This window comes from Corvus moneduloides, chromosome 1, assembly GCF_009650955.1.
Source record: "Corvus moneduloides isolate bCorMon1 chromosome 1, bCorMon1.pri, whole genome shotgun sequence".
Lineage (NCBI taxonomy): Eukaryota > Metazoa > Chordata > Aves > Passeriformes > Corvidae > Corvus > Corvus moneduloides.
The window spans coordinates 332,842-357,522 of record NC_045476.1 but is presented as its reverse complement, the minus strand read 5'-3'; the positions used below and the strand labels follow the sequence as shown (position 1 = coordinate 357,522).

At 69.2% G+C, this 24,681-nt stretch overlaps 4 protein-coding genes across 9 annotated transcripts; 2 read left to right on the top strand and 2 right to left on the bottom strand.

The window, feature by feature from the left end:
- Window positions 1-286: 286 nt before the first annotated feature.
- Window positions 287-6,245, bottom strand: ATG9B (autophagy related 9B). The gene is given in 15 exon segments (XM_032093960.1): window positions 287-537; window positions 855-961; window positions 1,094-1,169; window positions 1,674-1,776; window positions 2,063-2,247; window positions 2,315-2,560; window positions 2,641-2,820; window positions 3,343-3,496; window positions 3,599-4,347; window positions 4,500-4,641; window positions 5,202-5,360; window positions 5,440-5,504; window positions 5,627-5,670; window positions 5,822-5,985; window positions 5,987-6,245. Coding segments are annotated over 14 exon segments (2,583 nt in total). The 5' UTR covers window positions 6,211-6,245; the 3' UTR covers window positions 287-537; window positions 855-869.
- A 1,684-nt stretch (window positions 6,246-7,929) lies between these two features.
- Window positions 7,930-12,723, top strand: ABCB8 (ATP binding cassette subfamily B member 8). 3 transcript variants are annotated; one of them, XM_032099370.1, is made up of 16 exons: window positions 7,930-8,036; window positions 8,762-9,041; window positions 9,461-9,616; window positions 9,687-9,781; window positions 9,853-9,958; window positions 10,038-10,199; window positions 10,283-10,368; window positions 10,438-10,535; window positions 10,659-10,764; window positions 10,858-10,891; window positions 11,059-11,195; window positions 11,310-11,404; window positions 11,557-11,690; window positions 11,797-11,944; window positions 12,266-12,516; window positions 12,598-12,723. In XM_032099370.1, exons 1-16 carry the CDS (start codon window positions 7,960-7,962, stop codon window positions 12,676-12,678), a joined length of 2,046 nt encoding a protein of 681 aa, XP_031955261.1. In that variant the 5' UTR covers window positions 7,930-7,959; the 3' UTR covers window positions 12,679-12,723. The 3 variants fall into 3 exon arrangements, with proteins under 3 accessions (XP_031955261.1, XP_031955350.1, XP_031955173.1); XM_032099459.1 differs by having other exon boundaries at window positions 7,935-8,036; window positions 8,768-9,041; XM_032099282.1 differs by having other exon boundaries at window positions 7,946-9,041.
- Window positions 12,724-13,905: 1,182 nt separating this feature from the next.
- ASIC3 (acid sensing ion channel subunit 3) lies at window positions 13,906-21,209 on the top strand. Of its 3 annotated transcripts, XM_032100286.1 has the most exons (11): window positions 13,909-14,883; window positions 17,375-17,525; window positions 17,691-17,818; window positions 18,682-18,832; window positions 18,909-18,965; window positions 19,270-19,423; window positions 19,985-20,076; window positions 20,148-20,227; window positions 20,298-20,369; window positions 20,471-20,517; window positions 21,021-21,183. In XM_032100286.1, the coding sequence occupies exons 1-11, from the start codon at window positions 14,329-14,331 to the stop codon at window positions 21,097-21,099; spliced, it is 1,566 nt and encodes a 521-aa protein (XP_031956177.1). In that variant the 5' UTR covers window positions 13,909-14,328; the 3' UTR covers window positions 21,100-21,183. The 3 variants fall into 3 exon arrangements, with proteins under 3 accessions (XP_031956264.1, XP_031956336.1, XP_031956177.1); XM_032100373.1 differs by lacking the exon at window positions 19,270-19,423 and having other exon boundaries at window positions 13,906-14,883; window positions 18,756-18,832; window positions 21,021-21,186; XM_032100445.1 differs by lacking the exon at window positions 20,471-20,517 and having other exon boundaries at window positions 13,908-14,883; window positions 21,021-21,209.
- Window positions 21,210-21,528: 319 nt separating this feature from the next.
- CDK5 (cyclin dependent kinase 5) lies at window positions 21,529-24,576 on the bottom strand. Of its 2 annotated transcripts, none has more exons than XM_032101785.1 (12): window positions 24,468-24,576; window positions 24,270-24,358; window positions 24,110-24,177; window positions 23,934-23,994; window positions 23,779-23,835; window positions 23,592-23,687; window positions 23,221-23,295; window positions 23,031-23,127; window positions 22,885-22,954; window positions 22,481-22,541; window positions 22,324-22,404; window positions 21,529-22,082 (listed from the first exon to the last, which is right to left on the bottom strand). In XM_032101785.1, exons 1-12 carry the CDS (start codon window positions 24,502-24,504, stop codon window positions 21,897-21,899), a joined length of 978 nt encoding a protein of 325 aa, XP_031957676.1. In that variant the 5' UTR covers window positions 24,505-24,576; the 3' UTR covers window positions 21,529-21,896. The 2 variants fall into 2 exon arrangements, with proteins under 2 accessions (XP_031957676.1, XP_031957759.1); XM_032101868.1 differs by having other exon boundaries at window positions 21,529-22,065.
- Window positions 24,577-24,681: the final 105 nt, after the last annotated feature.

The window sequence follows — 24,681 nt, the reverse complement described above, 5'->3', positions numbered from 1 at the left end:
CTGCTGGGGGCACCTGGCCACCCTCCAGACATGAGGGGTGGGAAATGGGGGGCAAAAGGACACAGCCACGGTCCTGTGGCTCTGAGGGGTGGGAAACGGTGGGAGGGGGCCACAGCCACGGTCCTGTGGCTCCCAGTTGTGTGGCTGCAGTTGAGTGGCACCACGCCGGCACCACCGTTGCCACCTGCCCACAGCCCCCAGCGTCACCCCACACTGCCCTGCCCCCATCCACGGCATCGCCCCCCCGGGACCCCCAGCCCACCCCCGGGCACAGCCAGCGGGCACAGCCCCTCTGTAAACCTTTATTTCGGCTGGTGCTCGGGGCACCAGCCCTTTGCCCCTCCCAAACACAGCACCTGGGGGGGCCCCTGGCAGCACCCCTGACCCCGCACTGCAGTGGGGGCACCAGGGACACCCCGAGCAGGGGGCTCCCACGGACAGGGCCCCCCTGGCAGCATAGTGGGCACGGCGAGCCCCCCACTGTGCCCCTGGAGGCTCCCCCGGCACCTCCGGGGGGGTCTCGGCACAACCAGGACCCTGCGGAGAGAACGGGGTGTCAGCAGGGACCCCAGAGCAGGGACTTCAGAGTGGAGATCCTGGAGTGGGGGCCCCAGAGTGGGGACCCTGGCACTTGGGGACCCCAAAACTGGGCACCCCAGAAACTGGGGACCCCGGCACACATGGCAGCCAGACCCCACTGAACCCCAGCCCCGGGGGTCTCCGTGTCCCAAGTCCCTGTATCCTCAGCCCTGGGGGTCACCATGTCCCCCAGCCCCGGGGCGTCCCGTCTCCCACCCCCGGGGGTTTCCATGGCCCAATCCCGGGGGTCCCCGCTCCCCCGTGTCCCCACTCACCGGAGCCGGGTCCGGCTACGTCATCGTCTCCTCTTCCTCCTCCTCTTCCTCCTCGGCCCACCCGCCCAGCGGCATCTCCCGCAGCTGCGAGGCCCGGGCAGCCGAGCCTGGGGGGCACGGGGGGGGTCAGGACCTCCAGAACCCGCCCTGCCCTGGCTCCAGGCTCGGCCCCGCGGTGGTGGGGGGGTGTCAGCAGCGTCCCCCCAGCCCCCGGGACACACCACGCGGCCGGTGCTCACCTGTGGTCACGAAAGGGTGTTTGGGTGCCCCCGCGGGCTGGGGGCCGGGGCCCTGCAGCTGCTGCTGCTGGTGGAGCTGTGGGGGAGAGGGGTCAAGGAATAGCAGAGACCCCGCATTAGTGCTCAGAACACCCCCCAGAGGCAGTCAGAGCCCCCCCATTGCTGCTAGAGCCCCCCAGCACAGCAGAGCTCCCCCATACTGGCACTCGGAGCCCCCCATGGGGCAGCGGGGCAGGGGTCCCTCAGCCCAGGACACTCCCCAGCTCCCAAAGGGGTGGCAGAAGGGGGAACATGGGTGACACCAGCTGCGGTGCCTCATCCCCAAGTCGCCATCTGGCCGTGGCCGAGAACGGTGGGTGGGTGTCACCCAGGGGGGCAGGGAGCGTAGGGCAGCCTGGAATGGGGCTGGGGACAAGGGACGGGGGACAAGGGACCAGGGCCAGGCAGGACTTCCAGGGGGCGAGGCAGAGCACCCAGACAGTGACACTCTGGTGGACATGGGGACACCAGGGGACCCCAAGGGACCTGTGTCCTGGGGGTGCTGTGGGCAGGGGGAGCACGGGAACTGCAGGTGACACACCTGGTGCAGGTAGATGGCGTGAAGGCTCATCTCGGCCGAGGCCACCTCGGCCAGCAGCGCCGAGCGGCTCAGGCTGCGCAGCCGCGACTCACTCAGCGCCGGCCTTGGGGCACGGGAGGGGTGGCACGAGGTTACACCCCCGCCACAACAACCCCTCCTCGCTGTGACAGCCCTGAGCCGTCGTGACACCCCTTGCCTGCCACCACATCCCTCCCCGCCACCCCTTTCCTCTGTGACACCCCCTCGCCACCCTGACAGCCCCCCATCAGTGACACCCCTCACTGCCCTGACACCCCTCCCAGCCATCCCCCCTCCCACGCCCCCCATCCCCCGGTGCCCATGTCCCCACCACGTCTCTCCTCCTCACGACCCCTGTCCCTGGTCCCCACCTGTCCTCAGGGCACTGGTGCTCTCCAGGGCTCTCAGGGGCTCCGCAGGGCGGGGTCCCCAGGGGGTTCCGCAGGGACGCCAGCAGGCTGGCGGTGGCGCTGGCCGTGCTGCAGGGCTGCCCAAAGCGCGGGTCCCGGGCCACCAGCCCGCTGGCCGCCAAGACGCTGGCTACCAGCCCCTCGGGCTGTGGGGACATTCGTCAGGGGGACACCCAATGTACACCGTAGCCCCCCCGAACCGCCCCCACTCACCGCCAGGGCCGAGTCCTCAGACAGGAGGGACGCGGCCAGCGGCCCCTCGGCCAGCAGGTGCCGCGGGGGGGGCGCGGTGGCCGCGTCGCGGGTCACCTGCGCCTGCAGGTGGCCGAGGAAGCGGCGAGCGGGCGGCGGCGGCCGCCAGCGGGGATTGCTCAGGGCGAAGCGCATCAGCGACAGCTCCGTCTTCCCGTGCTCTGCTTGGCGCTCCGGGGGGGCCTCCGTGTGTCCCTCCGACAGCCACTGAGGGGACAGGGACATGGGACACCCCAACAGGGGACACGCAGCCCCAGCCCGCCACCCCCGGGCCCCCCAGTCCCCACCTGGGGGTTGCCGTGGTGCCGCACGTCCAGCTGCGCGAAGGAGCAGATGTCGCCCACCCCCGCCACCTCCACCGTGAAGTTGCGGAAGAAGTCCACGATCTCGAGGGCGCGGGGGGGAAACGCGAAGATGAGGATCAGGGGTGTCACGAGGGGGCTCAGCAGCTCCTCCAGGATGAAAACCTGCAGAGGCGGGCAGTGGGATCTGGGGGTGTCCCGGGGCAAAGGTCCCAAATTGGGAAGTCCTGGGGTGGGATGTCCAAGGTGGGGGTGCCAGGGCAGCGGAGTCCTTGGGCAGGGCTGCCCTGGGGTGAAGGGGTCCCAGGGTGGGGGACTCCAAAGCAGGAGGCTCCTGGAATGGGGGTGTCCCAAGAGTGGGGAGTCTTGGGGCAGGAGGGTCCCAGTGCGGAGGAGCCCAGAGTAGGCGATCCTGGGACAGGAAGCTCCCAGTTTGTGGGGTCCTGGGGGTGGGGGGGTCCCAGGGCAGGGGATTGGGGCAGGCAGTCCCAGGGCAAGGGGTTCTAGGAGCAGGGGATCCAAGGGTTGAGGGGTCCAGGCTGGGGATCCTGAGGAGGGGGCTCCAGGGTTGGGAAGTCCCAGGATGGGGAGCTCCCAGTCTGTGGGGTCCTGGGGGTGGGGAGGATGGTCCCAGGGCAGGGAGGTCCTGGTGAGGAGGGTCTCTGGGAGTGGAGGGGCTGCACCCACCGCCTTGTACTGGAAGAGCTGCGCCATCTCCGCTCGAGTCTCGGCGCGGCCGGCACGGCCCTGCCAGTGCTCGGGCAGGTAATGGACGTGTGCGAGGACCCGCTGCAGCAGCTGCTCGGGGCACCACACCGAGTGCTCGTCTGGGATGAAGGATCTGCAGGGGCACAGGCAGGGTCCCACCTTAGCCCCCCGCTGCCCACCCAGCCCAGCACGGTACAGAGTCTGGCCCATCCGTGACCACCAATCCAGCACCCACCTGGCCACCGTGACCACGAGCCCCAGCAGCGTGATGGCCGTCAGGATGTGCTGCACCGTCAGCACGTCCTCGTCGTACACGGTGAGCACGATGAGCACGGCCAGCACGGAGCCGGCGAAGAAGCCCACGTGGCGAGCCAGCACGGCCAGCAGCGGGCTGCTGAACGAGTCCATGTACTTGGTGGCCGGCGCATGGCCGCGGCCGAGCCGCGCCTGCAGCTCGTGGCCCAGCTCGTTGAAGTGGCGCAGGTAGTGGCGGGCGTAGAGCGACCAGCGGCGCGCACCCAGGCTGCCCGGCGCCCGCTTCAGCCCCTCGGCATAGCTGAAGAAGGCGAGCAGCAGGCGCCAGCCCAGCACGCAGGGGCACAGCGCCAGGTTGGCCACCCCCAGCAGCACCGCTGCCCGCGCCAGGCCCCGCGCCAGCGCCCGCCGCGAGCCCGCCCGCTTCACCTGCGGCCGCAGGCTCCAGGTGTTCTGGAAGAGCGCGGCTGGGCCGCGGAACAGCAGCAGCTCCAGGTTGAACTGCAGGCCGCGCGTGAGGAAGACCACGGGGCCGAGCAGCGGGAGGCGGAAGCGCACGGGCAGCAGGGACTTGTTGACCATGGCCACGGTGTAGTTGCGGAAGCGCAGGATGCGGTGGTGGATGTCGAGCTCCGTCAGCTCCCGGCGTGGTACGCACAGGGGCTGGCGCCGCTGCAGCGCCAGCAGCCGCGCCTGCACCGACTGCCAGCTGTGGTTACACAGCTCCTCCTGTGACGGCGGCACGGCGATTGGCACTGGGCACCCCGTGGCACAGCTCAGCACCGCACGGCGCTGATGTGACTCGGCATGGCTCAGCACCGCACGGCCCCGTACGGCACAGCCCGGACCCCAGCCCCCATCGGCCCTCCCCAGCCCCTCACCGCGGGGATGCCGAGTGCGCGGATGTAGAAGCTCCGGATCTCCCAGTAGCCCACGAGGCGCCGGAGTGCTGTGACCAGGCGGCACAGCCAGACTGCGCCCGCCAGCACCAGCAGGAACAGCAGCCACCCGCTGCCACGGAGCCTGTGGGGACATGGGTGTCACCAGTGCCACCAACCCCCCTGTGGCCTCCTTCCAACCACAGAGCCTGCCAAGAAGACACAGGTGTCACCAGCGCCACTGGGACCCCCCCCCGGCCACACCAGTGCCAGCAGAACCAGAAGCCACCTGCTGACATGAAGGCTGTGGAGACACAAGTGTCAGCAGTGCCAACAAACCCTTCACAGACAGCAGCCACCCACTGCCCTGGAGCCTGCAGAAACAGGTGTCACCAGTGCCACCAGTCCCCTCGTGTGCATCTGCTGTCTCAGAGTCTGCTGGGGACACACATCACCCACAGCACCAGGACCCCAGGCAGCCACACCAGTGGCACCCTGACCCCCACAAAGCCATGCTAGTGGCACTGGGACCTCTGCACGGCCATGCAGGCACCAGCAGGAGCAGTAGCCACGCACCGCCACTGACCCTTTGGGGACATCCACACCACTGGGACCCCGCGTGTCACCCACAGCACCAGCACCCCTGCACAGCTCACCCAATGTCCCCCAATGTCCCCCAGTGTGCCCCAGTGTCCCCCTGCCCACCTGCGGGCGCACTGCGGGGCGGGCAGCACAGCGTCCGGCAGGGTCACCTTGGTGTGCTCTGGGACGTGGCTGTGGTTGAGGGGGCGGGTGGCGAACAGGACATCGTAGTCGACACAGCACAGCAGGAATGTGCTGAAGGTGACGACAAACAGGAACTGCCTGGGGGCACAGGGGGGTCAGTGGGACCCCTGTGGCACAGCTGTGTGGCACTGCATGGTGACAACGTGGCATCACTTACACCAGCTCAAGGATGTCCGAGAGCACAACGCAGGCAAAGCCATTCCTCTGGTGGAAGTGGTAGATGTGTGGGGGGGTTAAGGAGACTTTGAGGGGGTGATGGACCCCCCATGTCCACCTCCATCCCCAGAGTCACCCCATGTTCCCCCATGTCCCCCACAGTGCCGCCAGGGGCTGTGCCAGGATATCTTGGTGAAGAAACTGTCCAGGTCCTTGATGTGGTGCCACGAGTCTGGGGGAAAACGCAGGGGGGTCAGGTGGGAATGTGGTGCCGCCCCATCACCCTGGACCCCCGCGCCCCTCCAAGGACCCAGAAACACCCACTGGGACCCCCAAACAGCCCATGGGAACCCTGGATCCCCCACCAGATGGGACCCCAGTACCTGTCGGCCCTTCAGTGACGTGCAGCAGCAGCTGCTCCTCCTCCTCCTCGCCGGGGGGCGAGTCCTGCTCGCAGTCCTCCAGCCGCCGGTATTCCGGGTACTCCCGGTCCTCCTCTCCCTGCTCCGCCATCACCTGCCGGGAAACGTGAGCACCTGCCGCCGCGGGGCAGGTGTGGGGCGGAGGGCTCGGGGGGCAGGTATGGGGCACCGGAAATGCCACTGGGGTGCCGCAGCGCCGCCCGCGTGCCCCAAATTCGGGTGGCCTGAGCTGGCCCCGGCCGCGGGCAGGTGACACCACAGGTGCCACCGGCCCGTCCTGTCCCACCGGCCAGGCCAGCGCCAGAGCTTGCCGTGACCCTGCGGGGCTTCCCGGGAAGGACCCCCTGCATGGCCCGAGTGACCCCAATACTTCCCCCAGCTGTCCCCCTCTCCATGCTGTGCTGGCCCCCCCCAGTCCGAGTGGGGGAACACCCCTCCCCAGAGACCCCTGTGTCCACAGCCCCCCCACACCCTTCCTTCCCGTAGAGCCCCCCTCCCCACGGACTCCTGTACCCACAGACACCCCACAGACCCCACTCACAACGGACACAGCACCCCGGAGCCGGGAGCAGCAACCCAGAGTGGGACCAGCTCGGGAACAGTCCTGAGCCTCGGCGGCCGCTCGGTGCCTTGCGGACCCCCGGCCCGAGAAGGGCCGGACCCCCCACCCCCTGGGCTAGGGCAGGACCCCGGACCTCGGGGCAGGGGGACAACCCCCCACAGGGGAGGACGGGACCCAAAACTCTTGGAAAGGACCCCAAACCCTTGTACGGAACCATCACCCCCTGGGGAAGGATGGGACCCCCACCCCTGGAGCAGGATGGGACCCCCCTGTCCACCCCCCCACGGCTCCCTTACCGCAGCCCCGCGGCAGCGCCGCGCGTCACCTGCGTCCCCCGCGGTGGCCACAGCCGGTGTCCGGCCAGGCCAGTGGCCGCAGGTGACCCGTCCGGCCCCACCTGTCCGGGGCTGACTCACGGCGCGGGCCGCGGGCGCGGGGCTGATGCGGCAAGAGGGATCCGACCCCTACTTGTGCAACACCCCCTCGGGGACAGCGGCGGCTTCCCCCGGGATCGGGTGTCCCGGCGGGTGACACCAGCACGGCCCGTCCCGTCCCCAACCAGCTCCGCACCCGGCAGCCAAAAATATCCTCGGGGCCCGAAAATAGCCCGAGAGTGTAAACAGCGGGGGGGCCGGGGGGATCCCCGGGCGGGGGCCGGGCAGCCGGGACAGCCCCGAGGGCCAGGGGCAGAGCTCAGGGCATGTGCCAGCCAGGGCACACAGTGGCCCCCGGCAACGGCCCCGGTGACCCTCCCAGGACACACGTGTGCTTCCGCAGAGTCACCTGTGTCAAACGGGGACCCCCGCGACTCCGCACGGGGAGGCGGAAACCTGCCGGTGGGGCCACGGCAGGGTGACATCCCCGTGGTGACACGAACCCCAGTGGTGACACATGGCTGCGCCGTAAGAACACGGACGGGGCTCGTCAGTGACCCCCGGGAGTGACCCGGGATCACCCATGCGGACAGGGGCACCCCCGGGGCTGCAGGGGACACACCTGCCCCGATGCCCCCGTGCTGCCCGCTTGGGGGGTCCCGGGGCAGCTGAAGGACCCCGGGAAGGAGAGGGGTGACCCCGCACCGGGGACAGCGAGGCTCCGCCACCCCCGATACCCGCTTCCCCGTCCGTGCTCACCTGGCCGCTCGGTGCTGGCTCGGTGCCCCCGTCCCCGCCGGTGCGGGACGCTCAAGGAGCCCCGCGCTCGCCCCGGGTCCCGCCGCCGGCCATGGCCGCACCGACAGCAGCCCCGGGGCTCGGGGGGTGCCGGTGTGCGGTCTGAGCTCCGGCACAGGTCCGGGGGTCCCGAGGTGGTCCCGGGGAGGAGCGGGGATGCCGGGACCGGGGGTTGCAGGAGTCAGGGCTCGGAACCCGGGGAAGGGCCCGAGGCGCCGGAGAGCGGCCGGCGCGGGTCGGGGCCGGCGCAGGGCCCGGGCCGCGGTGTTGGGGCTCCGCCCGCCCGGGACCGCCCCTCCCCGCCCCCGGCCCTCCCCGGTCCCTCCCCGGTGCCGCCCCCGGTGCCGCCCCCGCCCGGTGCCGCCATGCCGCTGCCGGTGCTCTTGCTGCGGGCTGCGGGCGCTTGGACCCGGCTCCGGCCGCCCTCCGCTTTGGGGCGCAGGTACCGGGGAGATGCAGGGCATTCCTGGAGGATCCCGGACTCTCGGGTCCCTTGGAGCGCGGGAACCCCAACTCTTGCTGGGAGGAGCCCAGACTCGGGGGTCCCAGGGGTCCCGGGGGTGCGAGTCAGGTTGCGGGGGAGTCGGAGGTCCCGGGAACTCGCGGGGGCTCCCAGACATCTGGATCTCTGCGGGGGGACCACGGGGAGGCCGGGGCTCCCGGGAGGTTTAGGGGTACGTGGGTGTCCCGGAGCAGCGGGGCGGGGGTCAGAGCGGGGAGAACACGTGGGCAGGTCGTGGAGAGACCCGGGGTGCCTTGAGAGGACGACCCCAACTCTTGGTGTGGTGCGGTGTGGGGAACGCGGACTCTGCAGTCCTGGGGTGTCCCGGGAGGTTCCCAGAGTCACGGGTCCCCTGGGTGGTGGGGGCACCCCAACTCTTGGTGGGGGGAGCCAGGACTCTGGGGTTCCAGGCAGTCCTGGGGGGATCCTGGACTCCTGGGTCCCTTGGAGGGAGGAACACAACTCTTGGTGGTGGGAGATGAGATTCTGAGGTCCCCGGGGCGATCCGTGGGGGCTTCGGGGGGCTCGGGGCTGCCGGGAAGCAGCAGGAGCATGGTGGGGGTCTCCCTGCACCGGACTGTGGGGGAGTGCTGCCCCTGCTGGGGGTCCCCGGGTTCCCTGGGGCTCCCCTCGTTGGGGCACCCTTCACTCACCCCTCTCCCCAGTTTCAGGTATGGGGGGCACCTGGGGCTGGCCAGGGCCCCCCGGCTGCCACCCGCATCTCCGGCCCCCCGCCTGCTCCTGGCCGGCTCAGCCACAGGCTGCGTGGTGCTGGGGCTGCTGCGCACAGCTGCGCGCTGCCAGGAGGCCACTGTCCCCGCGGTGCCCCCTGCTGTCCCTGGTGGTCCCGAGCCTCCAGAGTCCCCCACGGAGCCCCCCTTTGATTGGCCGCTGTTCTGGACCTTCCTGCGCCCGAAGCTCCTGGCACTCTCAGCTGCCGTCCTGGTGAGCAGGGGCGAGTGGGTGGCCATGGTCCCCCTTATCCCCACCGTCCCTGTGTCACACCTGTGCTGTGGAATGACACACTGTCCCGGTGCCACAGCACGATGGCCGCTGTCCCATTGCCATGGTATGACACCCACCATCCCAGTGCCTGTCACTGGCTGCCACTGTCCTAGTGCCACAGTGTGATGGCCACAGTCTCTGTGCAGGGGCGTGGCCCCTTGTCCCCATGTCATGGTGTGGCAGCCACTGTCCTGCGTGACACCTACCATCCTGATTCTGCTGTCCCAATGCCATGGCATGACACCCACTGTCCCGGTGCTGTGCCAGGCCAGCTGGTGTCCCGGTGCAATGGCATGACACACTCCTGATGTCCTGCTGTCCCGGTGCCGTGACACCGCTGTCCCTGTCTGTCCCCGCAGCTGGCGCTGGGCGCGGCCCTGCTCAACGTGCACATCCCGGTGCTGCTGGGGCAGCTGGTGAACGTGGTGGCCCGATGCGCCCGCGGCCACGTCCCCACGTACCTGCGCGAGGTGCGGCGCCCGGCCCTGCGCCTCCTTGCCGTCTACTGCCTGCAGGTGAGCGCCGACCCCCCGAAAGGGTGGGTGGGGGATCCTTCCTGGCCCTGCTGACGCCGCCGTCCCACAGGGCCTGCTGACCTTCGGGTACATCGCGCTGCTGGCTCGCGTCGGCGAGCAGGTGGCCGGCAACATGCGCAAGGCGCTCTTCACTGCCCTGCTCAGGTAGCCCCGGCAGGGACGGGGGATGGGAGAGGTGGGGGCGCAGGGACCCCCACCCACCACTCCCCTGGCAGGCAGGAGGTGGCCTTCTTTGACGCCACGCGCACGGGGCAGCTGGTGACACGGCTGACGGCCGACATCCAGGAGTTCAAGTCTTCCTTCAAGCTGGCCATCTCCCAGGTGAGCCCGGCCATCTCCTGGGCAAGCCCGGTAGTCCCCCATCCCCTCAGCTCCCCACCCACTGTGCCCCCCTCCCCAGGGCCTGCGCAGCAGCACCCAGACCGCCGGCTGCTTCGTGTCGCTGTACCTGCTCTCGCCCAAGCTCACGGCGCTCCTGCTCGTGGCGCTGCCGGTGCTGGTGGGCTCCGGGGCCGTCATCGGCACCTTCCTCCGCAGCCTCTCCCGCCAGGCACAGGAACAGGTAACCCTCACCTGAGCCCCCCAGTTCTACCACCCCCGAGGCCACAGCGTGAGGTGTCCCCACTGTCCTCCCTATCCCTGCAGGTGGCCAAGGCCACCGTGGTGGCTGACGAGGCCCTGGGCAACGTGCGGACTGTGCGCGCCTTCGCCATGGAGGAGCAGCAAGCAGGGTAAGGGTGGGGGGGACTTGGGGGTGGCGAGGGTGTGGAAGTGGGGACCCCAACCCATCCCTGCCCCAGGCTGTTCTCTGTCGAGGTGGACCGTGCTGGACAGCTGAGCGAGCGGCTGGGACTCGGCATCGCTGCCTTCCAGGGGCTCTCCAACCTGGCGCTTAATGGTGAGCAGGGGCCATAGAGTGGAACCTCGATGGCTGTAGGGTGGGACTCCCTTGGGCAGGACCTCCTCTAAATGCTCCTTCTGCATGTCCCCTTCAAATCCCAGCTTTGTGCCTACCCCACAGGCATCGTCCTGGGAACCATCTTTGTTGGTGGCTCCCTGATGGCTGGAGATGAGCTCTCGCCTGGTGACCTCATGTCCTTCCTGGTGGCCTCGCAGACAGTGCAAAGGTCAGGGCAGGGCCCAGTGGTACCCCCAGTACCCCTGGCACCACCTGTACCCCACACAGCCCTGAGCTCAACCTCTGCCCTTGTACCTCCCAGGTCCTTGGCCAACATCTCCATCCTGATGGGCCAGGTAGGTGAGGTGGGGGGTCCTGGCACCCCCTGAGGCTGCAGGTTCAGGTTTAGGGCTCCGGGGGTGCTTTCACCACCCTCCCTGTGGGACGTGTGGGGTCTGAGCGCCAGTGAGGTGGGGTCTGGGGACCTGGGGGTCCATGAGGTGCTCCTGCTGTTCCCCCACAGGTGGTGCGGGGTCTGAGCGCCGGTGCCCGTGTCTTTGAGCTCCTGAGGCTGGAGCCGCCCGTGCCGCTGCAGGGCGGGGTCTCCATCCCTGCCCACTCCCTGCTCGGACACATCTGCTTCCATCACGTCTCCTTCAGGTGAGTCCCACCGGGCCCCTGCCCAGCCCCACACGGCTTCCTGAGCCACCCCATGGACTGGGGGGTTGGCACCATGTGCCTGCAGGCCTGCAGCCCCTGCTCCTCTCCCTGCAGTTATCCCACCCGGCCTGGCTACCCTGTCCTTCAGGACTTCAGCCTCACCCTGCCCCCCTGCCAGACAGTGGCCATTGTGGGGCCCTCTGGAGGAGGTACCAGTACCCCCCACCCTCCCCCTGGCTGCATCCTCCTGCGCCCCAGTCCTGTGCTCAGTGCGCCCAGTGGATGCCAGGGACTGGGAACCCCCCGGTGCTGCTGGAGCCAGGGGTCCAGAGCAGGGGGACCTCAGGAGTCCCCTCTGCAGGGAAGTCGACGGTGGCAGCGCTGCTGGAACGGTTCTACGAGCCCACGGCGGGAACCATCACCCTGGATGGGCATGACATCGCCAGCCTGGACCCCTCCTGGCTGCGGGGGCAGGTCATCGGCTTCATCAGCCAGGTGGGGACAGGAGTGGTGCTGGCTGGGACTTCCTGGCTGTCCCTGGGGAAGGGGAGGGAGGTGGTCCTGGCTGGGGCTCAGCGCTGAGGCTGGGGTTTTGCTGCAGGAGCCAGTGCTGTTTGGCACAACCATCATGGAGAACATCCGCTTCGGGAAGCCAGGAGCCTCTGATGCAGAGGTGTACGAGGCCGCCCGGCTCGCCAACGCTGACGGCTTCATCCGCAGCTTCCCTCAGGGCTACGACACCATCGTGGGTATGGCTGGGGCGGAAGGGGGTCAGGCAAGTGTGGGACCCCAGCTGAGGTGATCCTGGTCCTGCAGGGACACCAGCTGCTGGTCACTGCAGGTGTTCAGCTGTGCCGGAGGGAGCTGGGGCCGCACTGGGCTCTGAGCAGGAGGGACAGGGTTCGGATGTGGGAGTCCCTGGCTCTGGGCTGGGGGATCTCCCCACGCTGATGTGGCCCTGACATTCTGGGGGGTTCCCGGCTGTGGGTTGGGTGGTCCCCTGGGATGGTGCAACACCACCATCCCCACTGTGTCCCCCCACGCCGCGGTGTCCCCACGGTGTCCCGCAGGTGAGCGTGGCACGGCGCTGTCTGGGGGGCAGAAGCAGCGCATCGCCATTGCCCGCGCGCTGCTCAAGGACCCGGCTGTGCTCATCCTGGACGAGGCCACGAGCGCGCTGGATGCGCAGGCGGAGCGGGCGGTGCAGGAGGCCCTGGACCGTGCGGCCACTGGCCGCACCGTGCTGCTCATCGCCCACCGCCTCAGCACCATCCGCGGCGCGCAGCTCATCGCCGTGCTGGCCCACGGCCGCGTGGCTGAGGTGAGGCGCGGGGCAGGGTGGGGACGGGGCGCGTGGGCACCGGGAGGTGCCACCGTCCGGCTGTCCCCGCTGTCTCCACAGGCAGGGACTCACGAGGAGCTGGTGCGACGGGGAGGTGTCTATGCTGAGCTCATCCGACAGCAGACCAAGGAGGGGTCCTGAGGGGTCCCCCCGCTGCTCCCCAATAAACCAGGGGTGGAAAGCGGACGGGGGCTCCGCCTTGTGGTGGGACGTTGCGACGGGTCCTCCGGGCCGCTGGAGGGCGCCCTTGGCACCGGGGAGGGGGCGGGACGGGGCGGGGTTTGGGGTGAGTGACGTCTGGTTTGTGGGCGTGTCTGGCGAGGCTGGCCCCGCCCCCTCCCCGGCGGCGCTGCCCGCGGGGGGGGTGGGGGGGGGGTCTCCCGTGTCACCCCTGCTTGGTGTGAGCCCCCCCCCCTAGATGCGGGACCCCTGTGGCCCTCCTGGGGTGAGGGTTCCCTGTCTGACCGTCGGAGTAGGGTGTCGCATGTGTCCCCGGGGAGCGTGGGACCCCTGTGTCACTCCCGAGTGAGGAAACGCTGCAACACCCCCCGGGGAAGGGGGGGTGAGCCCCTACGTGACCTCGGGATGGGGGACCCCTGCATTCCCCCCCGGGATGGAGGAGCCCTTGCGTGACTTCTGTCATGGGGGGCCCCGATATTAACCCCCGGGGCAGGGGGGCCCATGTGTCACCTCCGGAGTGGAGGAACTCCTGGGTGACCTCTGGGATGGGAAGACCCCCGTGTGATCCCCCCCCCCTGGAGCGAGAGGGGTCGCCTATAGGGGTGGGGGCCCCTATATCACCCCTGGAGTGGAGGGACCCTGTGTCAACTTTCTGGGGAAGGGGACCCTCTGCATGACCCCGGGATGGGGGCCCCTGGAATGGGGGTTACCCCTTCGTGACTCCACGGGATGGACTGTCCCCTGTGCCGCCTCTCAAGGTAGGGGACCCTTGTGTCAACCCCCCAGGCTGGGGGAACCCCTGTGTGACCCCCTGGGGTAGGATTAGCCCTGCATGACTCTGCCGGGGTGGGGGGGGTCGCCTGGATCAGCCTTAGGATGGGAGACGCCTGTGTCACCCCGGAGTGAGAGGACCCCGTGGCATCTTTCTGGGGTGAAGGCTCCACTGCATCACGCCCCGGGGCGGAGGACCCCTGCGTGACCCTGGGACGGGGGGACCTCTGTGTGACCCCCGAGGTGGGTTCCCCTGAGCTGCCCGATGAAGGGGCGCTGCCTGCTGGTCCCCCCTTCCCGGGGGTCTCGGCCCCCCGTACCCCAGCGCTGCGGCCGCCGGCGGGGGCGGCGGGTGGAGCCGAGCAGGAGGGGCGGGGGCGGCGGCGGCGGGGGGCGGCGGGGACCGGCGGCGACTGCGCCGCGGCGGGAGCGGAGCCGGGAGCGGGACCGGGGCTGGGGTTGGAACGGGAGCTGGAACCGGGATCGGGGCTGGGGCTAGATCCGGGACCGGGATCAGGACGGGGACCGAGGCTGGCATCGGGACTGGATCCAGGACCAGGGCTGGAACCGGGACCGGAACCGAGACCGAGGCTGGGGCTGGAACCGGGACGGGAGCTGCGCTGCGCTGCCCGCGGCTCCGCGGCACCGGTCGGGCAGCATCGGCACCGGCTGCGTGAAGGACCTTGGGGAGCGAAGCGGCCGGTCCTGCCCTGCCTCTCCTGCCTTTCCTCTCCCCTGCCCACCCTCCTCCCCCCCTTCCCTCGCCGCCAGCTGCGCCCTGAGCCCGGCGCGGCGATGGGCTGAGGGTGCAGGGCAGCGCGGGGCCCCGGCGGCAACAGGATGAGGAGGGGCTCGGAGGGCAGCGGGGAGGGCGAGGGGCTCTCCAGCCTGCGGGCTTTCGCCCACAGCTCCTCACTGCACGGCATCAGCCACGTCTTCGCCTACGGGGCCGTGTCCCTGCGCCGCGTGCTCTGGGGCGGCTTCTTCCTGGGCTCGCTGGGGCTGCTGCTGCTCGTGTGCGCCGAGCGCGTCGCCTACTTCCTCACCTACCCCCACGTCACCAAGCTGGACGAGGTGGCTGCCCGCAACCTCACCTTCCCGGCCATCACCATCTGCAACCTCAACGAGTTCCGCTTCTCCAAAATCACCCGCAACGACATGTACCACGTGGGCGAGCTGCTGGCGCTGCTCAACGAGCGCTACGAGATCAGCAACCCGCAGCTGGCTGAGCCCCACGTCCTGGCCGCGCTGCGCGACAAGGCCAACTTCAAGAACTTCAAGGCGAAGCCCTTCAGCATGGCCGAGTTCTACAACCGCACGGGCCACGACCTGGCTGAAATGCTGCTGCAGTGCTCCTTCCGTGGCACCGGCTGCACTGCCCGCAACTTCACCGTGGTGAGTGCCAAGAGGGTGGGGAGGGGACTGACCGTATGCCCCGGGGCTGCGGAGGGACACGGGAGCCTGCTGGGGTTGGGCATCCATGGGTGAGGTCCTTCTCCCAGCTTGTTGCCCCTGGGCACCGCAAGGATGGGGAGGGGACCCGCTGTGTGCCCCCGGGGCTGTGGAGGGACCTGGGAGTCCTGCTGGGGTCAGACGCCGGCAGGTGAGTCCCCTCTCTCATCCCACCGCCCACAGCACCATCAGCCCCTGCCCTCCCCTCCGGGTACAGCAGCTGCCAGACAGGGGTTCCCCCACCCTGGGTGCTGCAGGGGTGCCAGGCAGCTGTGAACGGTGCCCAGGATGGAGCAGGGCTGTGCCGGGGACTCTGTGCTGGCTGGGAGTCTCTGCCGGCATGCAGGCCCTGGGCAGAGGTGGTGGTGGGCACAGGATGCTCGGGGTACAGGGTGCTCACAAGGACAGGATGCTCACAGGTGTGGGTGCTCACCTCTAGGGGTGTCACTTGTACAGGGTGCTCACAGGTGCAGCCCTCACCACCTGCGCCCGCCTCGGGTGCCACCGGGCACTGCCAGCAGCAGCCACTGTCCTGGCTGTTGGCACAGAGGCTCTTCCATGCCTGACATGGGTGGGGATCCTCATGCCGCCCTGCTGTGACCCCCAGCACCCCCTACTGCTGCCCCCAGCACCCCTCGCTGTGGCCCCCAGATCAGGGCAGGGACAGTGGCACAGGCAGGGATCATGACACTTGTGTGACAGACAGGTACACTGGGATGGGCAGGGACAGTATCATAGGCAGGGTGGACAGGGGCAGTGGCGTGGGCAGGACAGGCAGTGATGGTGGCATGGGCAGCACGGACACATCCCTCCTGCCACAGCAGCACCAGGCAGCAGTGTGGGCGCTGAGCAGCTCACGTCTGCTGTGCCAGCTCTGCCCAGTCCACATCACTGTCCCCAGCAATTACCGTCACCTTAATGCTCTTAGAGCACTAATTAAGTCACCACGGAGCTTAGGGATGAGCCACCCTGTGACAGCTCCGTGCCCCCTCTGTGCCCCCTCTGTGCCCCCCATGCTCCCTCCATTCCCCCCGTGCCCCAGTGCCTGTGGCCAGAGCTGCTCTGCCCTCTGTTCCTGCAGCAGGGCCAGCCACTGGTGATGGCCCCTGGGTTTGAGGGCCAGGACATGTGGCAGGAGGGCTGAGGGTCCCCAGGGCAGGACTTGGGGTGGGTGGCACGTGCCTGGTTGAGCAGCAGGGTCCTGGCTCTGCCTCCCAAAATCCCCAGGCTCGGCCAGTCTCAGCCCCGGATTGGGATCCTCTGCTCTGGGCCATGGTGCTGAGCTTGGGCACTGTGTCCCTGCACCTCCTCCCAGCCCGGGCCCTAGTGTCCCTGAGGTTCCTGGACATGTGGTGGGGGCCCAAGGGCCATTGGGGTGAAACATGTCTCCTCTCACCTACCCCAGCGCCAGTTGAATGGGGCAGGATGGGGGTGTGGGGACAGGGGATCTTCGGGGTGAGGGCTGGGGGTGCCCACGGTGCAGGGCTTGGGGTCCCCAGGGTGAAGGACAGGGGGTCCCCAGGGTGCAGGGTTGTGGGTCCCTGTGTGACCCTGAGTGCGGAGTCAAGGAGGACTGGCAGTGCTGGGGCCACGTCCCCATCACTGTCCCCACCCATGCCCCCCCCAGCATCCCCATGCCGGGCAGCCGTTGCCATGACACCCGCCCCCCCCTTTCCTCCTTGGGCACCGCATTGCCATGGCAACGGGTCCCCACTTTGGGAGCAGCTGGTTGCCACAGCAACGCCCCCTCCACTCCCCCCGTGGGACATAACCCCCGGGTGGGGGCACCCATAGCAGAGGGGGCCATGACGCCATGGGACTGCACGGCAGGAGGTGAGGGGCCGTGAGACCAGTCTGGGGGCTCAGGGTCACCCCAGGGTCCCTGGCTGTGGGTACCGATCCCTGGGAACTCAAGGTCACCCCGGGGTTCCTGGCTGGGGGTGCGGGTCCCCGCGGTCCCTGGGGTGGCTGGCCCAGGACAGGCTCTCAGGTCCTGGGGGGGACATGGTGGCCTCTGCTGCTGTGACAAAGGAGTCCTGGTCCCCATCACTGTTCTGGCTTGTGCCCTCCCACCTCAAGTGTCCCCACATGTTCCCTGGAACAGCGACGAAACCCAATATCCCTGCAGAGCTGCGGCAGCGAAAGCGCGGGCACCATCTACATCCTCGCCTTCTCCTGGGGGCACCGGCATCCTGTCCCAGGGCACTGGGATCCCCTCCTGGGTCCTGTAGGTACCCTCTAGGGGTACTGGGATCCTGTCCTGGCTCATGTGGGGCACTGGAATCCCCATTGCCATGTCCCCATGTGTGTCCCTGTGTCCCCACAGGGTCCCCACAGTGGCACTGAATGCCCCATCCCCATGTCCCCATGGGGTCCCTGCAGTGGCAGTGAGAGCCCTGTCCCCGTGTCCCACGTGTGCCCTGTGTCCCTGCAGATCTTCACACGCCTGGGGAAGTGCTACACATTCAACCCGGGGGGGCCGGGGCGCGAGGTGCTGACCACGCTGCAGGGCGGCTCCGGCAACGGCCTCGAGCTCATGCTCAATGTGCAGCAGGAGGAGTATCTGCCCGTCTGGGGGGACACAGGTGAGACCCTGCCCATCTGCGGGGACATGGGGGAGAGCACTTGGCTGTCTGGGGGGTCTCACGTGAGTACTTGTCCTTTTGGGGGGACACAGGTGAGCACAAGCCCATCTGGGGGGACATGGGTGAGACGCCCTGCCTCCTGACTCCCCTCCCCCTGCTCTGCAGATGAGACCTCGTTTGAGGCGGGGGTGAAGGTGCAGATCCACAGCCAGGATGAGCCACCCTTCATTGACCAGCTGGGCTTTGGCGTTGCCCCTGGCTTTCAGACCTTCGTCTCCTGCCAGCAGCAGCGGGTATCCGGGCACGGTGCCCGGGGCTGGGCATAGACCCCCTGAGGGATCGGGATGGGCCCCTGGAGGGATTGGGATGGACTACCAAAGGGCTTGGGATGCAGACCCAAAGGGATCAGAATGGACCCCCAAAGGGCTTGGGATGGCCTGTTGTTGTCACAGACATCCCTGTGGGGACATTCCAAGCCATGGGGCCATCCTGAACTCTGCCATGGGTACCACGGCCGTCTCCATGGGGACACCCCATGCCCAGACATGCCGAGGGTACCGTGCCACTGCACTGGCTGGGAGCAGCACACGGTGTGGGGCAGCCCCTGCGCAGGCACTGGCTCCAGCAGCGACCCCCCGGTTCCTGTGGAACAGCCGCCGGGGGGGTGGCAGCGCCCGGCCCCCGCAGCCAGACACCTAAATTTAGGTGCCTCGGGTGGGTGTCACCACGTGTGCCAGCACATGGGCGGCAGTAACACGGCGGCAGCAGGAATCTGGCCCTGGCGCCCACGGGTGGGGGGTGCTGGGTCCTCACCAGGCATAATCCCTGCACCAGGCACCGAGGGGAGTGCGGGGGCCCGTGCTGACCCCCCCACCTGGCACGTCCTGGTCCCGCATGCTCCCAAACAGTGCCACCTGCCAGATTTCGCTGTGGCACCCAGCACAGGTGACAATTGCTGCAACGCCCATCCCCACGCCCAGAAAGGAGGGGACGGGGTGGAACGGGGGCTCTGGCGCGGTAGGACCCGCCGCACTGTCTGTGCGGGGTGAGTTCTGCCCGAGGGATGGCACCGTGGTGGGCCGGGTATGACACCGGGGACATCGGGGCTGACACGGGGCCCCGGGAGGCTGTGTTTTCCTTAGCGGGTGCCCGGCAGCTGGTGTACCTGCCCCCACCGTGGGGGGACTGCAAGGCCACCCCCATCGAGTCCGACTTCTTCACCAACTACAGCCTGACTGCGTGCCGCCTGGACTGCGAGACGCGCTACCTGGCCGAGAACTGCAACTGCCGCATGGTGCACATGCCGGGTGAGCGCGGGGGCGGCCGGGGGGCTGGGGGCTGCCGGCACCAGCCCCGCGCCTGCGACCACCACCTCCCCCGCAGGCAATGCCAACGTCTGCACCCCGGAGCAGTACAAGGAGTGCGCCGACCCCGCGCTGGGTACGTACTCTGTGCCCCACAATGGCCCCGGACACCCCTGCCCTCTCCCCGGGACCCCTCAGCCTCCCCGTGCCCCCGTTTCTGTGAGTGTGGCTCCGGGGTCCCTGTGCCCTCGCCAGGGTGGGGGTCACTGCTGTCCCCCAGATGCGCAGGGCCGGGCCTCCTCCCTGTGCCACCAGTAGTACTTGTGGCACACTTGTCCCCGGTGGCACCCACCGCCCTCCAGCTCTGCCCCCGGACCATCCCGCCTGCCCCCCGTGGGCGGGGGTCCCGGGGGTCCCCGTCCCACCCACGCCCCCCCCAGACTTCCTGGTGACGAAGGACAGCGAGTACTGTGCATGCCGCACGCCCTGCGCCATGGTGCGCTACGGCAAAGAGCTCTCCATGGTGAAGATCCCCAGCAAGGCCTCGGCCAAGTACCTGGCCAAGAAGTTCAACAAGACGGAGCAATACATTGCGTGAGTGACACTGCCACCACTGCTGCCACCGCGGTGTCACCCACCACCCCGCCAGCGCACAGCGTGACACAGCACGGCACAGCCACACAGCCCCAGCATGAGAACTGGCGTCACATGGCACAGTGTGACAGTGTGCCACGGCCCAGCACGGCCCCATGACATGAACCAGCAGCGTGACACAACGTCCCCAGCACCTGTGAACTGGCACAGCCCAGAGTGACAGTGTGACACGGCACGGCCCCATGGCACCCCCAGCAGACATGAACTGACACAGCCCAAAATGATGGTGTGACATGGCATGGCACGGGGTGACAGTGTGACATGGCATGGCACAGCACGGCTTCCCCTGTGCAAATCTGCCCCAGAAACGGGAAACCCACACGGCACAGCACGGCATGGCTCAGCATGGCACAGCACAGCCCAGTATGGCACAGCATGGCCTGGCACACCCCTCTGCCCTGTCCCCCTTGTACCCCACGGCACAGTCCAGCCTGACACAGCACAGCCTGGCACAGCCCCCCTGTGCCTGATGCTGCCCCCTTGTCCCCTGCATCCCCCCAGGGACAATGTGCTGGTCCTGGACATCTTCTTCGAGGCACTGAACTATGAGATGATCGAGCAGAAGAAGGCGTACGAGGTGGCCGGGCTGCTGGGTGAGGGATGGGGGCCTGGGGGTGCCGGGGGAACCAGGGGTCTGCCCTCACTGACGTCAACCCCCGCGCAGGTGACATTGGGGGGCAGATGGGGCTCTTCATCGGTGCCAGCCTCCTCACCATCCTGGAGATCTTTGATTACCTGTATGAGGTGAGCCCACCCTGGCCTCCCCCCTTCCTGGGGGTCTCAGGGCTGGGGACTCTGACCTGCCCCCCCCCAGGTGTTCCGGGACAAACTCCTCAGCCTGTACAAGGAGAAGAAGCGGAGCCCCCGGAGCGATGGCAGCACCCTGGTAACCCCCCCGCGCCCCCCCCTCCCCAGCCCCCAGCTCGGGGGTCGCACCTCATCATCCCCCCGCTCACCGCTCTCTCGTCCCTCCGTGCGCCCGTCCAGGAGCACCCGGCGGTCCCGGGCAGCCCCACGGCCCCGCGCCCACCCAGGTACATGGGGGGGGGCAACCAGAGGCCCCCAGGGCTGGCACAGGGAGTGTGGGGCAGTCACTCCCTGGGGGGAGATGGGGGTCCGTGGGGGCCCCCCAGGACCAGCGTGGGGGGTGCGGGGCCATTTCCTGCAAACCCCCCTGCATTCTCTGCAGACCTCATTCCCTGTAGACCCCCCCATTCCCTGCAGACATCCCCATCCTCATCATACCCCACAGCACCCTGTTCTGGGGTCCCCCCTGCTCTGACACTCCTCAGCTGGGCTGGGGTCCCCCAACCTCCCCTCTGGAACACAGTGGGGCAGGAGAGAGGGGGCCGGGTGGGGGACATGGGACGGGCCAGCCTGGCTCCAGGTTGGCCGCGTGGTGGTCCCTCCCGAAGTGGAGGGCTCCTGGGACACCCTGGGGGGCACGAGGGGAGGGGGCAAGGGGCAGAGACCCCAGCAGGTGGGGCGCAGAAGGCCGGTAGTGGCGGAGGGAGCTGACCCCCCGACCCCCCTGCAGAGCGCCTGGCCCCCCCTGCCCGGCCCCACGCCCCGTCTCGGCGTCGCCCCGAACCTGCTACCTCGTCACCCGGCTCTAGGGTCCTCCCCGGGCCCCCCCGCGGAGCCCAGCCCGCCCCCCCGCCGGCCGGGGGGCTGGGGGGACACCCCCGGGCCGCGGGGCGGCCTCCAGGCCCCCCCCGCCCCCTGAGGGGGTGCCGGGGGGCTGGGGGTGAGGGGCCCCCCCGGCCCTGCTCCCACGTCCCTGCATGCGCTGCCTGTGCCCCCTCGCGCTGGACATGCAACCCCTCCCGACAGCCCCCCCAAATAAAGAGGCGCCCCAGCCCTGGCTCCGGGCTGCTTGGGGGGGGGACAGGGGGCTGGGGGTGCTGAGGGGTCCTGGGCACTCCAGGAAGGAGAAGGCAACGCTGGGGGGTCACAGGGCTGGGCCTGGGGTCAGGGGCTGGTGCAGGGAAGCTGTCGCATGGCAGCAGGGGGGCCCCAACACCCCAGGAAGGAGAAGGCGGCGCTGGGGGGGGAAGCTCTTTATGGGACACCAAACGCACATCACCCACGTACAGCAGCGCCCTAGATGAGGGCACACCCAGGACCCCCAGCAGAGAAGGGGTCGGGGGGAGTCGGGAGAGGAGGGTGGGGGGCGTATTCCTCCCTGGGTCCCTGTGCCTGGTCCCCGAGGGTCCTGCCCCTCCAGCAGCCCTGTGGCCCCATGTCCCGGGGGTTCCCATGCCTTGGGAAGTCCCCTGCCCCCGGGTGAGTCCTGTGTCCCTGGAGGGAGTGCCAGCCCTCTCATCCACCCCCCGGGGCTGGGGGGCTGGGGGGGTTGTGCCAGCCCCCCGCAGCCAGGGCAGAACCTAATAAATACCGGAGGGGCTGCAGTTCAGGGGGCTGGCACGGGCTGGCACCTGGCTGCGGGGGGCTGGGGGCTGCCCCCCTCATGGGGGTCTGGGGGTTGGGGGGCCCTAGGGGGGGCAGAAGTCGGTGAAGTAGGGGTGCTGCAGGGCCTCCTCCGCTGAGATCCGCTGCACTGGATTGCACTTGAGCAGGTTCTGGGGGGCACGGGGGGCTGAGGGGGGAGAGCATGGACCCTCCCCATCCCACAGCCCCCACAGGTGGGCAGGGGGCTGCGAGGGGGGAGGGCACCCACTCCCAGGAGCCGGAGCCCCCATGGGGTGGGCAGGGGGGACAAGTGTGGGGGACACAGCAATGGGACACGAGCAGGGGGAGGTGCAGGCTGGGGGACACACCAGAGGTGGGGGACACAGGCGGGGACGGGCACAGGCAGGGGGACAGAGGCGGGGTCTCACCTGCAGCAGGTCCCGGCCAGTCGCGTTCAGCTTGGGCACCACGTTGACCAGGGAGGTGGTAGCTGGGTACATGGGGTAGGGCTGGGGACACACAGGTGACCCCCAGCTCCCCCAGACTCCCTTATTCCCTCTGACCCCTCCGGTCCCCAGCTCTCACCTTGTAGTCCGGCAGCTTGGCCATGGCTGGCCACTGCTCCTCCGTGGGGGTCCCCAGCAGCGTGGGGACAGTCAAGGGCCACCACAAGGGCACCCGGCACCTGCCCCCCTGCCCCTCTGCCCAGCCAAGGGGGGTTCCCATTCCCAGGGATTCTCATTCTCAGAGCTCCCCATTCCCCAGGGGGTCTCCATTCCCAGGGGATGTCCCCATTCCCGAGGGCTCTCCTTTCCAGGGTTCCCCCAATCCCCCATTCTGGAGGTCCCCATTTCCGGGGGGATCACCCTTCCCACAGGGCTCCCCATTCCCAGGGGATTCCCAGTGGTCTCCATTCCTTCGGGTTCCCCATTCCCTGAGCTCCCCATTCCCAAGCAGTCCATTCTGGGGTTCCCCATTCCCAAGGATATCGGAAGATCCTCTTCAGCTGGTCGTCCACGTCATTGCCTGGGAAGAGGGGCCGCCCCGCATTGGCCAGTTCTGGGGGGACAGAGGGTGGTTCCCACAGGCCCCCCTGGCCCCCCAGGCCCCCGCCCCCTCTCGCCCCACAGTGTACCCGCAAAGATGCACCCAGCTGACCACATGTCAATGGAGGTGGAGTAGAGCTTGGCACCGAAGAGAACATCGGGGGGCCGGTACCACAGAGTGACCACCTGGGGAGGGACAGGGACACTTGGACAGGGACAGGGGGACCCCCCGGCGGCTGCGTGGGGCCAGGACCCCGAGCCCCACGAGCCCCCGCTCACCTCGGCCGAGTAGCAGCGCACAGGGATGCCGAAGGCCCGGGCCAGCCCGAAGTCTGCCAGCTTGAGCTCCCCATTCTGGGGGGACAGACAGGGTCAGCGCGGGGGGCCCCACCTGTGTCCCCCACACCCCAGGGACAACGGCCCTGCTGCCCTTCCCATCACTGGGAACGCGGGAGAGATGGAGCTGCAACTGTGGCTGGACAAACACCAGATATGACTCCCCAGGACAGACAGACAGCCCCCCACTTCCAAGCATGACCCCCTAGCACAGCCCCCCACTCCCAGGTGTGACTGCCCAGCCCCCTGCTCCATCTGCCCTTGCCCCGGGCCCTTCCCACTGTCACCCCTCCACTCCCACCGTGTGCCCCCACCCTGTTGATGAGCAGGTTCTGGGGTTTCAGGTCCCGGTGCAGGACATTGCGGCTGTGGCAGAACGCGAGGCCCTTCAGCAGCTGGTACATGAACGACTGTGGGAGAGCACAGGCAGGGTCCATCAGCCCCCCAGCACCGCGGGGCCAAGCTGCGACCCCGGGGGCTCCCCAGGGCTCCCACACCCACCTTGACAATCTCGGGGTCCAGATCCCCGTTGCAGCTGTCGAAGTATTTCTTCAGGTCCTGGGGGGAAGCGAGGGGGAGCCGGGAGCGGTGACCCTTGGAGACCCCCAGGGACCCCCGTGCCCCCCAGGAACCCCGCCCGTGCCGCCGGTGCTCACCTGGTCGCAAAACTCAAAGACCAGGGTCAGCTTCTTGTCGCTGTGCAGAACGTCGTGGAGCCTGCGGGGGAGGGGTCCCTGAGACCCCCAGCGCCCGCCCGGGCCCGGAGCACCGGGGGGAGCAGCCCCGTGCCGCGACCCCCCAGCCCCCGCTGCCTCCCGGAGCCCCCCGGTACCTGACAATGTTCTTGTGCTTGAGCTCTTTGAGCAGGCAGATCTCCCGCAGCGCCGAGCTGGGCACCCCCTGCGGGACACGCCGGGTTGGGGGAGCCGGGGGGTCCCCGGGGGTCCCGGGCGGGGGTCCCGGGAGGGTCCCAGCCCCGCCCCCCCCCTCACCTCATCATCGTCGTCCAGCCGCACCCGCTTCAGCGCCACGATCTCGTGCGTCTCCCGGTTCTTAGCCTTGAACACGGTCCCGTAGGTGCCTGCGGGGAACGGAAGGGGGTCACGGCCGAGCCCCCGGTACCCGTACCGACACCCCCGCCGGGCCCCACAGCACCCAGGTCCCCCCGCACGGCTCCGGCACTGCCGCACCTTCGCCGATCTTCTCCAGCTTCTCGTATTTCTGCATCGCGCCGCGATCGGTCCCGGTCCGGCCCGGCCCGGCCCCGGCCCCGGCCCCGCCACCGCCACCGGCCCCCGCCCGCCCCGCCACACCTCCCGGCAGCCCCCGCGCGGCCCCGCCACACCTCCCGGCAGCCCCCGCGCGGCCCCGCCACACCTCCCGGCAGCCCCCGCCCGCCACGCC